This window comes from Saccopteryx bilineata, chromosome 7, assembly GCF_036850765.1.
Source record: "Saccopteryx bilineata isolate mSacBil1 chromosome 7, mSacBil1_pri_phased_curated, whole genome shotgun sequence".
Lineage (NCBI taxonomy): Eukaryota > Metazoa > Chordata > Mammalia > Chiroptera > Emballonuridae > Saccopteryx > Saccopteryx bilineata.
Genome location: NC_089496.1, coordinates 70,409,326 through 70,425,209, shown reverse-complemented (window position 1 = coordinate 70,425,209; position 15,884 = coordinate 70,409,326). Strand labels below are relative to the sequence as shown.

Sequence of the window (15,884 nt, the reverse complement as noted above, 5' to 3'; positions counted from 1 at the left end):
AAGGTCACTGGCTCAAGTAAGAGGTCACAGGCTCAGCTGGAGCCCTCTGGTAAGGAACATATGAGAAAGCAATCAATGAACAACTAAGGTGCCAAGATGCCGCAACTAGGAGTTGATGCTTCTCATGTCTCTCCCTTGCTATCTGTCTGCCCCCGCCTATCCCTATCTCTCACTTAAAAAAAAAAAAAAAAAAAAAGTATGACATGCCTAAGAAAGAATATATAAAGAGAGGAACAGATTTCTGCTTCCAACCATGATGGGTAACAGTGAACGGATTTATCCTCCAACATGAAACAACAACAAAAAGGACAAATTATATTAAATAATTTTCAGACACTAGACAAAAGCAGTACAGGACAATGGTCCCCAAGGAAAGGGACTGAAACAAGGTGAGCCTTCTAGCTGCCCATCTTCCTGGCCAGAGAGTTTCTAGGTAGCAACACAGAGGGGGAAACTCAAGAGTCCATGGTCTTCCTGAGTTAAAGGGACAGAGCTGAGACTCAGGAAAGCCAGGGAAGCTAGAATGCACAGGGCAGAGCACCACGAAGAGCTGCAGGGAAACAAGCCACGGAGATGTGCAACTGTGCAGGGTTAAAAGAAGGGGCAATCGTGGGTAGCAGCAGAGCAACAGCTCTCATGTAAGAATTACTAAACAAAGTAGAAAGCTGATACAAGGTAGATGTTTCATTCACTGGTTATACATTTCTTTTTTTTTCTTAACATAAACGAATTTGTTTTACTGACATCATAATCAAAGATATTGTGTTCAACTATTATATTGTACAGATTTTTTCCCATGGCCAAAATATGATGACACTTCAATGAAAATATTTCCCAGAACTTTAACAACCCTTTCAAAATTCAATACCTAAGAAATGGCTGATGGGAGACGATGCTCTGGTAACAACTCTGTTGAGGACTTGCTCCAGGATTTCTTGTCTGAGCATCTCATGGATCTAAAAAGAACAAAAGCACTCATAATATGTATATGCAGCCCACAATCACATCAATGCATGTTAGGCAGAATGAAGAACAGTTTGGATATAGGTAAAAGTTGAGTGTATTTCAAAGTCAGATACAATTTGAATCACCTGAAAAGACAGGTTAGGTTCTCTCCACCCTACCCTCATTCTGTGCTCAGGTAATTCATTACCAGGACAAACTACCATGTTTACGAACCTATAAGAGAGATACCATCCCAGTATTGCTACAAAGAAGGTCCAATATCAAACAGGAATAATTCTATGTACTTAGGTATCCAATTCATGCCAATATCCACATTTCTGACAGTGTGCACATTGAATTTGAAATTTAAAAGCCCATGAAAATTTCTGGAAACCTAAAACATCTTCAAACTCCTTCCTCAGTTTCTAGAAGCACCAGATTTGTCTAAAAAGACCTGTTTTGAATTTTCACTTAAATTTTAGTTAAAAAACTCCTACCTGAACTGGACTACCTTGAGGTACAGACTGATTTCTTTCAGACCTCAGACTAATAAGATTATTAAGAGTACAGTAAGTTATATGCTCTATAGATGGCTTGTCAAAACCAACATCTGTGTGAAATCAAACGGAACGTCCCTAGATTTAAAAAAGATTAAAAACAAAAACTATTAAATATTAAAGGCTCTTAGACTGTTTTTAATCAGATTACTGTTAAGAAGAGTCATTTATATCACCTAACATACAACTCTCAAGAGCTTCTCAATGGAGCTCACTTCATAGTTCCCGATCAGGACACTAGATTTACATTTAAATTAGCATCCAAATAAGTTTCATCCCACACCTTTGACGAGTAGCTACATCTAACAACTGAACCAACTGAATATCAAGAAGGTGACTTAGAGCCTGACCAGACGGTGGTGCAGTGGACAGAGCATCAGACTGGGATGCAGAGGACCCAGGTTCGAGACCCCAAGATTGCCAGCTTGAGCGCGGGCTCATCTGATTTGAGCAAAGCTCACCAGCTTGGACCCAAAGTTGCTGGCTCAAGCAAGGGGTTACTCGATCTGCTGTATCCCCACGGTCAAGGCACATATGAGAAAGCAATCAATAAACAACTAAGGTGTCACAATGAAAAACTAATGATTGATGCTTCTCATCTCTCTCTGTTCCTGTCTGTCTGTCCCTATCTATCCCTCTCTCTGTAAAAAAAAAAGAAAAGAAAAAAAAAGTGACTTAGAGGACTCACAGGCAAAGCAATTCCAGGTCAACGTTTTACCCACTGCATCACCATAAGTCAGGTAAAAGAGGATTATTTTTTATATAAAGAAATAGCATTAAAAAACAAACCCAGAAATGGTTTAGTGCTGGAGAAAAAGGAGGAAACCATGGAGAAGCTGACTTATGGTCAAACTCCTAAGAAACAAGGAGAAAGATAAAAAATAAAATAAAAAACTTACACAAATAAAGATGAAACAGTATTCCATTAAACTGGAACTGTAATGTTTCTGTTACTATCCCAATTTTCTTGTCCCCCAAACTCCCAGGCAAATATCATACCCTATTCAAAATATAATTTAAAAAAATTGAAATATATAGTTGCCAAACTAGTGTCTCACCTTAAAAGTTTCCAACAGAATATCAGCTCCCAGCTTACACGCATGCTGGTTTGGTGTTCTAGAAAGACCTAAGCTGGTTTCAATAGTTCTTCCATCAACAATTCTCTTTGGCCCATATGAATCCATTAAAATAAAGCCAAGTTCAACCAGGCCCTGAATTACATGATCCCAACTATGTACACTGCAAGAAAATAAATCTTAATTAGACAGAAAAGCTTAGTAAAACACCTTACCTTTATTTTCAACACCATGTTTCACATTTCCCAAACCTGACCTGCATAACCAACACTCTTCATGTAAACCTTTCATTTTCATGAATTCCTACGGTATACAGCAGGGGTCCCCAAACTTTTTACACAAGGGGCCAGTTCACTGTCCCTCAGACCGTTGGAGGGCCATAGTATAAAAAAAACTATGAACAAATCCCTATGCACACTGCACATATCTTATTTTAAAGTAAAAAAACAAAATGGGAACAAATACAATATTTAAAATAAAGAACAATTTAAATCAACAAACTGACCAGTATTTCAATGGGAACTATGCTCCTCTCACTGACCACCAATGAAAGAGGTGCCTTTTCCGGAAGTGCGACGGGGGCCAGATAAATGGCTAGAGGGGGCTGCATGCAGCCCGCGGGCCGTAGTTTGGGGACCCCTGGTATACAGCATCCTTTTCTACCTTCTTCTCTAAGACCCATTATGTCCCCAGTTTATGCTCTGAGTGAGCAACAGTGAGGCTGGCCCTGAGCTGGGATGTATGGATAAAGGATCCTGGGTTTGAGGGACAGACAAGCACTCAGGATGGAACATGCTGGAGGATGTGAGAGCCCCACACCTACTCTGGCACTCTACTGCTATCCTCAAATCAGAGACAGGCTGTGTTAAGTAGATACCACTCTCTCAAACTGATGGAAAACATCAAAAACAACAAGGAAACAACCAAAAATCATCACATACAAAAACATAAAAAGTACTTGTCTTAAAAGAGAAGCACCAAATTCAATGAAGAGAACTAATATCTGAGGTAAAAGATTAACAAAACTGATTTTTTTTTTAAGTGAGTGGAGGGGAGATAGAGAGACAGACTCCTGCATGTGCCCAACAGGGATCCACTCAGCAACCCGTCTGGGGCCAATGGTCGAATCAACCAAGCTATCCTCAGAGCCCAGGCTAACGCTAGAATCAATCAAGCCACTGGCTGCGAGAGGGGAAGAGAGAGAGAAGGGGAGAGGGAGGGGAAAAGAAGCAGATGGTAGCTTCTCATGTGTGCCCTGACTGGGGATAGAGCCTGACAGGGCTAACGCTCTGTCCACTAAGCCAACTGGTCAGGGCCAAAACAAAAAGATTTTAGAAGTATTCATTATAGAATATCCTCAGAGAAAAATATTACAGCATAAAAAATAAGTTATAAAAAAAAGCAGGCCCTGGAGGCTCCATTGGAGCAAAGATGGCCCGGGCGCTGGGGATGGCTCTGTGGCCTCTGCCTCAGGCGCTAGAGTGGCTCTGGTCACAACATGGCGACGCCCAGGATGGGCAGAGCATCGCCCCCTGGTGGGCAGAGCGTCGCCCCTGGTGGGCGTGCCGGGTGGATCCCGGTTGGGCGCATGCGGGAGTCTGTCTGTCTCTCCCCGTTTCCAGCTTCAGAAAAATGAAAAAAAAAAAAAAAAAAAAAGGCAGGCCCTGGCTGGTTGGCTCAGTGGTAGAGCATCGGCCTGGCGTGCGGGGGACCCGGGTTCGATTCCCGGCCAGGGCACACAGGAGAAGCGCCCATTTGCTTCTCCACCCCCCCCTCCTTCCTCTCTGTCTCTCTCTTCCCCTCCCGCAGCCAAGGCTCCATTGGAGCAAAGATGGCCCGGGCACTGGGGATGGCTCCTTGGCCTCTGCCCCAGGCGCTAGAGTGGCTCTGGTAGCAGCAGAGCGATCCCCCGGAGGGGCAGAGCATCGCCCCCTGGTGGGCAGGGCGTCGCCCCTGGTGGGCGTGCCGGGTGGATCCCGGTCGGGCGCATGCGGGAGTCTGTCTGTCTCTCCCCGTTTCCAGCTTCAGAAAAATACAAAAAAAAAAAAAAAAAAGCAATTGGCCTGACCAGGCGATGGCACAGTGGATAGAGCGTCGGACTGGGATGCAGAGGACCTAGGTTCAAGACCCCAAGGTCGCCAGCTTGAGCGTGGGCTCATCTGGTTTGAGCAAAGCTCACCAGCTTGAACCCAAAGTCGCTGCCTCAAGCAAGGGGTCACTCGGTCTGCTGTAGCCCCACGGTCAAGGCACATATGAGAAAGCAATCAATGAACAACTAAGGTGTCGCAACGCGCAACGAAAAACTAATGATTGGGCCTGACCTGTGGTGGCGCAGTGGATAAAACGTCAACCTGGAAATGCTGAGGTCGCCGGTTCAAAACCCTGGGCTTGCCTGGTCAAGGCACATATGGGAGTTGATGCTTCCAGCTCCTCCCCCCTTCTCTCTCTCTCTGTCTTTCTCTCTCCCTCTCTCTGTCCTCTCTAAAAATGAATAAATAAATAAATAATTTAAGAAAAACTAATGATTGATGCTTCTCATCTCTCCGTTCCTGTCTGTCTGTCCCTGTCTATCCCTCTCTCTGACTCTCTGTCTCTGTAATAAAAAATAAATAAAAAATAAATAAATAAAATTTTTTTTAAAAAAAGGAATTGGAAATTTTGGAGATGAAAAACATGATTGCTGGGGTGATACACTCAACAGATGGCCTTAAAAGTAAATGGACAGAGCTGAAGAATAAATTAATTTGAAGAGCTAAAGAATTTTTGTAGAACTTCACATAAAAAAACAAAAATATGAAAAGCATGAAGTAAAAATTAAGACATGGCACAGAGATCAAGAAATTCCAGCCCTGGCTGGTTGACTCAGTGGTAGAGCATCAGCCCAGCATGTGGATGTCCTGGGTTTGATTCTCAGTCAGGACACACAGGAGAAGGGACCACACCTGCCCCCTTTCTCTCTCTCTCCCTCCAACAGCCATAGCTCAATTGGTTCTAGTGTATCACCTTGGGCACCAAGGATGGCTCTGTGGAGCCTCCGCCTCAGGTGCTAGAAATAGCTTGGTTGCAAGCATGGCTCCATATGGATAGAGCATCGATCCCAGACGGGAGTTGCCAGGTGGATCCCAGCCCAGGCACATGTGAGAGTCTGTCTCTCTACCTCCTTCCTCTCACTTGGAAAAGAAAAAAAGAAAATAAAGCCCATCAATGGGTAAAGCCACCAGAAACAATGAGTCCTACTCTCAAATCTACCTTATGTGCCAACCTCATGTAAATTATACCTAAATCAGAATTCCCAGACCTGGAATGAGATCTACTTCAAATAATGGCTTAAAGTTTCAAAATACATTTAATCTACAAAGAAAGCATGAAACATTTAAAATAAGCAAAAAGGTTTCCACTCTTTCCTATTTGGTTTAAAATGAATTTGTCAAAAACTGCTTATTAATTGTCTAAACCTGCTACTCAACTCCATCCATCAGTCCCAAACTTCAACAAAGTAAACAAAACTTTTAATGCTTTTTACTCATCTAAAAAGCCAATAAAGCGTTGTAATATCTTGGAAGGAGCACAGGTATAATTTTAGTTTTGTACTCTTGCTATCCAAGCTGGCCAAGATGGCAGGCCTTGAGATTCAAGGATCTTTCGATAAGGAAAAGCTTGCTTGACCAATTTTAAGGGACTAAATCTTGATATGTGAAGTCAACAGCTGCAGTCAGAAGTTTTCTCAGATGGGCCATGGTGTGGGCCATAGTATAGGCTTATGGCACCACAGTATTTTCTAACACTAAATACCTCAGGAACCTACTGGTGTTTGGTTCATGAACTCACCTATTCTTTACCACTTCCAAGATCATGGCTGAAATACAAGATCGATGAGGGACTAGATTCTGAAGAAATTTTGAGCCTTGGAGTAGCTGAAGATCCTTAAAGCTTTTAATAACCGAAGCCTTTAAAAGGTCAAACACCTAATAGAATGAAAGAAATAGAAAAATGAAGCAAGAAATGATATCCCATGCCACTGACTCTTAACCCTGTACCTGTTCCTATTTGCTACCACACACTCATATTCCCATGACAACTGTTTCACTAGATGAGTATGATATAAAAATGAGGACTTTCACTGGGAACTTAAGAGTTGAAGCAGGCCTTCCTTAAGAAAGAAAAGGAAGCCCTGGCCGGTTGGCTCAGTGGTACAGCGTCGGCCTGGCGTGTAGGAGTCCCGGGTTCGATTCCCAGCCAGGGCACACAGGAGAAGTGCCCATCTGCTTCTCCACCCCTCCCCCTCTCTTTCCTCTCTGTCTCTCTCTTCCCCTCCTGCAGCCGAGGCTCCACTGGAGCAAGGTTTGCCCAGGCGCTGGGGATGGCTCTGTGGCCTCTGCCTCAGGCGCTAGAATGGCTCTGATTGCAGCAGAGCGATGCCCCAAGATGGGCAGAGCGTCGCCCCCTGGTGGGCATGCCGGGTGGATCCCAGTGGGGCGCATGCGGGAGTCTGTCTGCCTGCCTCCCCGTTTCCAGCTTCGGAAAAATACAAAAAAAGGAAAGGAAGGAAAGGAAGGGAAGGAAGGGAAGGGAGAAGGAAAGGAAAGGGAGGGAGGGAGGGAGGGAGGGAGGGAGGGAGGGAGGGAGGGAGGGAGGGAGGGAGGGAAGGAAGGAAGGAAGGAAGGAAGGAAGGAAGGAAGGAAGGAAGGAAGGAAGGAAGGAAGGAAGGAAGAAAGAAAGAAAGAAAGAAAGAAAGAAAGAAAGAAAGAAAGAAAGAAAGAAAGAAAGAAAGAAAGAGGAGGGCCAAAGTCAATACCAATATTACCCACAAGTTGAGAACACACGAGAAAAAAAGGCAATGGATTTTACCTTCTCATCCTTGCAACTAACCTATTCACATTAATTTCAACTCAATCAAGGACAGTGTCTGAGAAAGCTACAACATAATAAACCTGCTGATCAGTACCCAGCTAAACTTCTCATTCTTGCTACTTGTACTGTGTGGTGTTTTCATTCCTATTCCCATTTTACCACCTGGCAAACCAAACACTAGCAAATAGATATATAAACCAAGAAACCAAAGAAGTCTGCAGGCAACCCCCAGACAACATGTCTTGCAGAGGAACTTGCTGCAGGCAGAACTGGCATAGAAATTGTTTAGGAAAGGATGATTAAAAAAAAAAGCACGCTCTTGTACTCCTTATCAACTACAGAAGAAACCAAAAAGTCATTAATAAATACCTGTTCCTTGGCTCAGCGGTAGAGCATCGGTCTAGCGTGCGGAGGACCCGGGTTCGATTCCTGGCCAGGGCACACAGGAGAAGCGCCCATTTGCTTCTCCACCCCTCCGCCGCGCTTTCCTCTCTGTCTCTCTCTTCCCCTCCCGCAGCCAAGGCTCCATTGGAGCAAAGATGGCCCGGGTGCTGGGGATGGCTCTGTGGCCTCTACCTCAGGCGCTAGAGTGGCTCTGGTCGCAACATGGCGACGCCCAGGATGGGCAGAGCATCGCCCCCTGCTGGGCAGAGCATCACCCCTGGTGGGCGTGCCGGGTGGATCCCGGTCGGGCGCATGCGGGAGTCTGTCTGACTGTCTCTCCCCGTTTCCAGCTTCAGAAAAATGAAAAAAAATAAATAAATAAATAAAAAAATAAAAATAAAAATAAAAATAAATACCTGTTCCTGAAATCTTTGTATTCTTGTTACAGAGAGCAGGAGGGCAATGCTGAAGGGACATATATTATTACTGAAATCTCCTTGCTGCCCTGTCTAAAACAGATAAACAAAGAAAGGGTTCATTACTTACATCTTAAAGTACATATAACATAACCAACTTAAATAAAGGTCCTTAAGTGGATCAGAAACCTGTATGTCAGAGATAAAACTATAAAATTTTTGGAAGTATAGCAAAAAATCTTCAAGACTTTGGATTAAGTAAAGATTTTCTTACATACAATATCAAAAGCAAATTTATATAAGAAAAAAACCTGATAAATTGGATATTACCAAAATTTAAAAAAAAAATTGTACTTCAAAAGACACCCCTAAGAAAATGAAAAGAAAGCCAGATGAGGACAAATGTTTGCTACCTACATGTGTATAATATACACACACACACACACACACACACACACGATAAAGGACTTGTATCCACAATATACAAAGAATACTTTAAACTCAGTAATAAGACATCAAAAAAAGAAATGGCTGGCATCAGGATGAAGCAATGAGCAAGGTGAGCCTTGGATAGTTTATGCCACAAAAATGGTCAAAGACTAAAAGGGTCCTGTAGGAAGAACACACCAGCAAGCCTGAAGGACCCAATCGGCCAAATCCGGATCACACTGAGTAATGCATGAGTACACTGGATTTACAAAGGACCGTGGGCGCATGATATTCCCCCCACCTCCCAAAAAAGGGAGAAGGCTCTTCTCAGAGAAGACAATCATCAATATAAAAAACATAAATTTAACTTTAATTCTACCATTTTGCAACTCAGTATAACTACTGATGGAGGCCAAGAATCACCAATACATGGGAAGACAAAGACCATACTTGAAAGATTGCTGAGGAAAAGGGCCATCACATGATCTCAAATTATGACCCCAAAAATGACTTTCTAATTACAAAGGGAAACATATTATCTCTGCAAAAGAAGAAAACTGATGGTCACTGTCTTAACCAAAGGAGTCAGCATCACCAGCAGGAAGACAGTTGGCTACTGTGAGCCTTCTAATGTCACACAATGGAACACAGGCTGGCAACCGACAGCCCGCAAGCCAAAGCCAGTCTGTTTTTGTACAGTCCAAGCTAAAACTGGTTTTTACATTTTTAAATTGTTGAGGGAGAAAAATATCAAAGGAGTATTTCATGATGCATGAAAATTAAATAAAACTCAGATTTCAGTGCCCACAGTGTCACTGGCTCACAGCCATACTCATTCATTTCTCTGTTGTCTCCAGCTGCCTTCTCCCTTCAACGGTTGAGCTAAGTGCCCATGACAGAGATCATATGGGCTGCCAAGGCCAAAATAGTGCCTGGCCATTTTACAGCAAGTTTGCTGACCCCTACAAGAGAAAGTACACAACTTACAAAATATTCTTGCCAAAAATGTTTAACTCAAGTCTAAACACACAGAAACAATCAGACAAAGCCAACGTGAGGCACAAGACAACTGGGCTGAAGGTTTCACAAAATTCAAAAGCTACTAATCCTTATTCTTAGGAGATGCATGCGGAAGTATTCAGGCGTAGAAGTATTGTGACTTCATCTTTTAAATGATTCAGAAAAAAAACAATTTATGTGAGAGAAAGTGAGGTATGTTAAACGTGACAAAGTATTTAATAACTGGTAAATCAAGGTGAAGGGTATATAGATGTTCCATCTGCTGAAGGATCTCAATTTTTCTGTGGGTTAATTTATTGATTTTAGCGAGAGAGAAAGGGATTGAGAAAGATCGATCAGCTCCTATATGTGCCATGACCAGGGATCAAACCAGCAACATCTATGCTTTGGGACGACACTCCAACCAACCCAGCTATGCAGCCAGGTGTGGGGGTTAAAAATTTCCAAACAAAATGTTGGAGGAAAACAGATTTTTTATCTGTATACTACTTTTCTTTAGAAGAGTTAAAAACACTTCTGATTTTTATCTTAGTACTTCACAAATATTTAATGACTTAGCTTCACAAAACCTCAAAATACACAAGAAATAGGCACTATCCCCAAATCGCAAATGGGGAAACAGGTCAAGGTTGAAAAGTTCACATAAAATAGTAACAGTTAAAAAAAAAAAAAGTAACAGAGTTCAGATTAAATTTCCAGCTTCCTGCTGAGCAGTTCTCATCTTTATTTTTTTCCTTTTTAAACAAGAGTACATTTACAGCATGGCTATAAAATATAACTTGCTTAAGAATGTGGTGATATCATGTATTTTCTATTTTCAAAGTCAAAAAGAGATCGACTCAGTGTCAGACTACAATATTTCAATATATTTGCTTTCTGTCATTAATGGGCAAAGAATTCAAACATCCCTGTTTCACAGACATGCTGGATCACCTCAAGAGTTTGGTGCTACCTTTAAGTATTTCAGGAGTTCTCTGCCTAGTTCACAGTCCAATTTGATGGCAAACACAATGTGGAGAATAACGGTGCCTTCCACGTGACGAAGTTCACCCGATGGCACGGTAACGAGATCCAAGAGCCTAAAAGATTCAACAGAAATGTATGAACAAGAGACAGTAGTGCAGAAGCTCAAGCAGACCAACCCAGGCTGCATACATGGTCACTAGAGGAAGGCAGTACGTAGTTTCTACCACCTCATTCTCTACTCCCTTTTACAACAAAACCTCCCAGAAGTGTCCATAGCCATTATTTCCACTCCTTTTCCTCTTCCCAGTTAAATGCAATTTAATTGGTGTTGTTCCCTCTCAGCCTTCCCTCCTCAATGCCACTGACTATTACTGCAAGCGTTACAAATGACCTGTGTTGCCAAAATCAATAATTAAGTCCCATATTGATACCTCAGCAAACTCCACACAGCTGACCACCTCATCACATTATTCTCTTAGCTTCCAGGGCACTGTCACTGGCCTCTTCCCAAATTTTCTTGTTTCACTGGTTCATCCTCCCTTAAAAATTCTCTAAAATAGGCCCTGGCCAGCTGAGCGTCGGCCTGGCTTGCGGGGGTCCGGGTTCGATTCCCAGCCAGGGTACACAGGAGAAGTGCCCATCTGCTTCTCCACCCCTCCTCTTCTCCTTCCTCTCTGTCTCTCTCTTCCCCTCCCGCAGCCAAGGCTCCATTGGAGCAAAGTTGGCCCGGGCGCTGAGGATGGCTCCATGGCCTCTGCCTCAGGCGCTAGAATGGCTCTGGTTGCAACAGAGCGACATCCCAGATGGGCAGAGCATCGCCCCCTGGTGGGCATGCCAGTGGATTCCGGTGGGGCGCATGCGGGAGTCTGACTGCCTCCCCGTTTCCAGCTTCAGAAAAATACAAAAAAAAAAAAAAAAAATAGAGACCAGGCCCTGGCTAGTTGGCTCAGCGGTAGAGCATTGGCCCGGTGTGTGGAAGTCCCAGGTTCGATTTCCAGTCCAGGCAAACAGAAGCGCCCACTTGCTTTTCCACCCTACCCCCTCTCCTTCCTCTCTATCTCTTCCCCTCCTGCAGCCAAGGCTCTACTGGAGCAAAGTTGGTCCAGGCACTGAAGATGTGGCTCCATGGCCTCCACCTCAGGCACTAGTAAGAATGGTTCCGGCTGCAACGGAACAACACCCCAGATGGGCAGAGCATCGCCCCCTGGTGGGTATGCCAGGTGGATCCCAGCTGGGCACATGCAGGAGTCTGTCTGCCTCTCACTTCTAACTTCGGAAAAATACAAAAAAAAAAAAAAAAAATAGAGACCAAATAAGGTTGTTGTGAAGTTTAAAGTGCTTAAAAGACATGTGGCACAGATAAGGACTTATAAATATTTGCTGTAAGTAAAAAAAAAATCCCCACTTTCAGACAGGCCATGCTGCCTCTTGCCTTTGTACTAACCTTCCCACCAACTTAAAATGTTCTTTCCCCGATCTATATATTGCGGGTGTCATCACTCAGGCTTCAGTTAAAATAGCACCTTCTCGGAGAGGTTTCCCTGACCACCCAACCCAAAATAGTTATACTATAACTATCATATCATCCATTTGAATTATTTGCATAGCACTTTCCACTCTAATATTTTACTCATTTATTTTCTGTTCTCTTCCACTAAAATTTAAGCTGAATGAGAGCAGGGACCTTGTTTGACTGACTGGTTCATCACTGTAGACCAAAAACCAAACAATCCTGGCACAGAACAGACACTTAATAATAAACAGCCTTTAATCTTACAACATACAGAATAATTACTGCAAATGAAAGAGTTGGTGAGGATGTACTACTCCTTTATTACTGGGCAGTAATGAGAAAATTGGGGATCCAGGTCTGTGCTGTGAGGTGAAGGCAGGGACTGAAAGGTTAGATAACACGAAGTAACTAAAATGCACAATGAGCCCTGGCCGGTTGGCTCAGCGGTAGAGCGTCGGCCTAGCGTGCAGAGGACCCGGGTTCGATTCCTGGCCAGGGCACACAGGAGAAGCGCCCATTTGCTTCTCCACCCCTCTGCCGCGCTTTCCTCTCTGTCTCTCTCTTCCCCTCCCGCAGCCAAGGCTCCATTGGAGCAAAAATGGCCCGGGCGCTGGGGATGGCTCTGTGGCCTCTGCCTCAGGCGCTAGAGTGGCTCTGGTCGCAACATGGCGACGCCCAGGATGGGCAGAGCATCGCCCCCTGGTGGGCAGAGCATCGCCCCTGGTGGGCGTGCCGGGTGGATCCCGGTCGGGCGCATGCGGGAGTCTGTCTGACTGTCTCTCCCTGTTTCCAGCTTCAGAAAAATGAAAAAAAAAAAAAATTAAAAAAAAATAAAATAAAATGCACAATGAGAAGAATAATTTGGTGGGTTTTTTTTAGATTTTTATTTATTCATTTTAGAAAGGAGGAGACAGAGAGAGAGAAGGGGGCAAGAAGTATCAACTCCCACCTGTGCCTTGATCACGCAAGCCCAGGGTTTCGAGCCGGCAACCTCAGTGTTCTAGATTGACACTTTATCCACTGAGCCACCACAGGCCAAGCCAAGAAGAGTAATTTGTAAAAATGATCTTGTTTCTATACTCACTCATCACCACTCTGATCCTCATTGTGCTGCTTATCTAGCTCGTTGAAGAAAGCTATGATGCCTTCTAAAACCCTCTTTCTGCTTCCCTGAAAAATACAAAATAGGTAAGGTCTTCCCATAAAAGGCACGATCAGCAAGCTGAACTTTTCAGCTTAAAGGTTTCTTAAGTATGAATTTAAATAAACTTACAAACCTAGAGTCGAAATAAGAATTTATGAAACACTTTCATGTTAAAATTGGGTTTAAAATACATCTTAATGCTAGACTTTAAGGGGTCTACAGCCCACCATTTCTGAAATCTTTATTCCTTTTACTACCATGCACAAAACGTATGGTAGTCCAAGAGATAACCTGTTTTCCTTGTCTGAGGAGCATGACCTTTCTACTAGTTCAAACCATCAAACAAGACATGAAAGCAACCGGCCCTACTAAGTAAATCAAGAGAATAAATAAGCTGAATGGCCCTAACTGGTCATTCCATTAGAGTTAAAAAAGAAACAATATTTTGATACCTTTGAAGAGAGAACCAGAAGCTGGTAGACCAAAGGCGGTATTTCTTGAAGATTCATGTTGGAGAATATCTTCAACACTTTCTCCGCCACCAATTCCACCTCCTCTGCAGTCAGAGGTACATCCCTGGGGGTCAAAGATTCCAAAGGCCAGAGCCAAGTTATTCCAGAGCCTGATTTGGGATATTAGAATACTAGAACTTCCCCTTTTGAATTTTCTCAAACTGAGAACCTTAAAGAAAACCAATAATCTTACTTTAAGCAGAGTTGTCCTGGAAAAAATCCTACTTTAAACAATTAAAGCAAAAAAGAGAGGGTGGAGGGAAATCCTATAACAGAAAACAGAAGTACCAATACTCTCACTGGGGAGACAGTGGGTCTGAGCTCGCTACATTTCAGTTTCCAGCAGGTAAGTTCACACAGTAGGACAGAAGGAGAAGAGAGAATAAAAATGCTTACTTGAACATGGAGGTGAGTTGAATCACATATTGCCAATCCCATCTGGTTAAGGATAATGACAAGGAATATGTAAGATTATTCACTGTAAGATGATTTACATGTTACTTTATAGAATTAGTAAGAAGAAAAAAAAAATAGGGCCATTTCAAGTTTGATTTATTACCGCTGGGAAACAAGAACAAAGAAATAACCTTTAAAACAATAAAATAAACACCTTTTTTTTTTGTATTTTTCTGAAGTTGGAAACGGGGAGGCAGTCAGACAGACTCCCGCATGCGCCCCACTGGGATCCACCAGCATGCCCACCAGGGGGCGATGCTCTGCCCATCTGGGGCGTCGCTCTGTTGCAACCAGAGCCATTCTAGTGCCTGAGGCAGAGGCCATGGAGCCATCCTCAGCGCCCAGGCCAACTTTGCTCCAATGGAGTCTTGGCTGTGGGAGGGGAAGAGAGACACAGAGAGGAAGGAGAGAGGGAGGTGTGGAGAAGCAGATGGGCGCTTCTCCTGTGTGCCCTGGCCGGGAATCGAACCCAGGACTCCTGCACGCCAGGCTGAAGCTCTACCACTGAGCCAACCGGCCAGGCTAAAATAAACACTTTTAAGCTATCAAACTGACAAATATCAAAGTCTGATGATATTCAATGTTAGTGAGATCTTGGGGAAAAAACACTGTTCACATACTGTTTTAGAGAGTGTACACTGACATACCTTTCTGGGAAGACAAGTTGGCAATACATATCAACTTGAAAGATGCATCTACCCAACTTACTACTAGATATATATCCCATGTACAGGCTTATAAGAACTCACTCAGGGCCCTGGCCGGTTGGCTCAGCGGTAGAGCGTCGGCCTGGCGTGCGGGGGACCCAGGTTCGATTCCCGGCCAGGACACACAGGAGAAGCGCCCATCTGCTTCTCCACCCCCCCCTCCTTCCTCTCTGTCTCTCTCTTCCCCTCCCGCAGCCAAGGCTCTATTGGAGCAAAGATGGCCCGGGCGCTGGGGATGGCTCCTTGGCCTCTGCCCCAGGCGCTAGAGTGGCTCTGGTCGCGGCAGAGCAACACCCGGGAGGGGCAGAGCATCGCCCCCTGGTGGGCAGAGCGTCACCCCTGGTGGGCGTACTGGGTGGATCCCGGTCGGGCGCATGTGGGAGTCTGTCTGTCTCTCCCCGTTTCCAGCTCCAGAAAAATACAAAAAAAAAAAAAAAAGAACTCACTCAGATTGGTAGATACACAGATACACATACACACACACACACACACACACGTTCACTGTAACATTTCTTGTATTAGCAAAAAATATATAAACAAATACTTATTGGGGAAAAAACAAATTATCTAACAATTGATTATTATCCAAATAACAGACTATCATGAAACTATAAAAATGATATAGTTGTACACACTGACATGAACAGTAGTGTTAAGTGAAAAATGCAAGGTATAGTATAACGTGTACTGAATAAACTCCTTTGTGTAAGTAAAAACAAATGAATCAATGGATAAATATACATGCGCTGATACACGCCTAAAATTATTTACGTAAAAGATCTTATGTAAGGAACCATAAACGTGATCATCTCTGGTTTAGTTAATCTTGGGTATTCCCTTCTGGGTCTTATTTTGTGTGTGTGACAGAGACAGAGACAGACAAGAGAGGGACAGATAAGGGCAGACAG

At 43.7% G+C, this 15,884-nt stretch overlaps 1 protein-coding gene across 3 annotated transcripts in view; it reads right to left on the bottom strand.

Annotated features, from left to right (window-relative positions):
- The window catches only part of FANCI (FA complementation group I), a 63,938-nt gene that overhangs the window by 36,664 nt on the left and 11,390 nt on the right, over positions 1-15,884 (bottom strand). For all 3 annotated transcript variants that reach the window (XM_066240307.1, XM_066240306.1, XM_066240305.1), the window contains exons 7-14: positions 14,210-14,251; positions 13,754-13,877; positions 13,242-13,327; positions 10,631-10,757; positions 8,230-8,322; positions 6,407-6,543; positions 2,561-2,741; positions 869-956 (exon numbers count right to left, since the gene is read on the bottom strand). In XM_066240307.1, the coding sequence (XP_066096404.1) occupies positions 869-956; positions 2,561-2,741; positions 6,407-6,543; positions 8,230-8,322; positions 10,631-10,757; positions 13,242-13,327; positions 13,754-13,877; positions 14,210-14,251 (878 nt within the window). The remainder of the gene's footprint in view (positions 1-868; positions 957-2,560; positions 2,742-6,406; positions 6,544-8,229; positions 8,323-10,630; positions 10,758-13,241; positions 13,328-13,753; positions 13,878-14,209; positions 14,252-15,884) is intronic.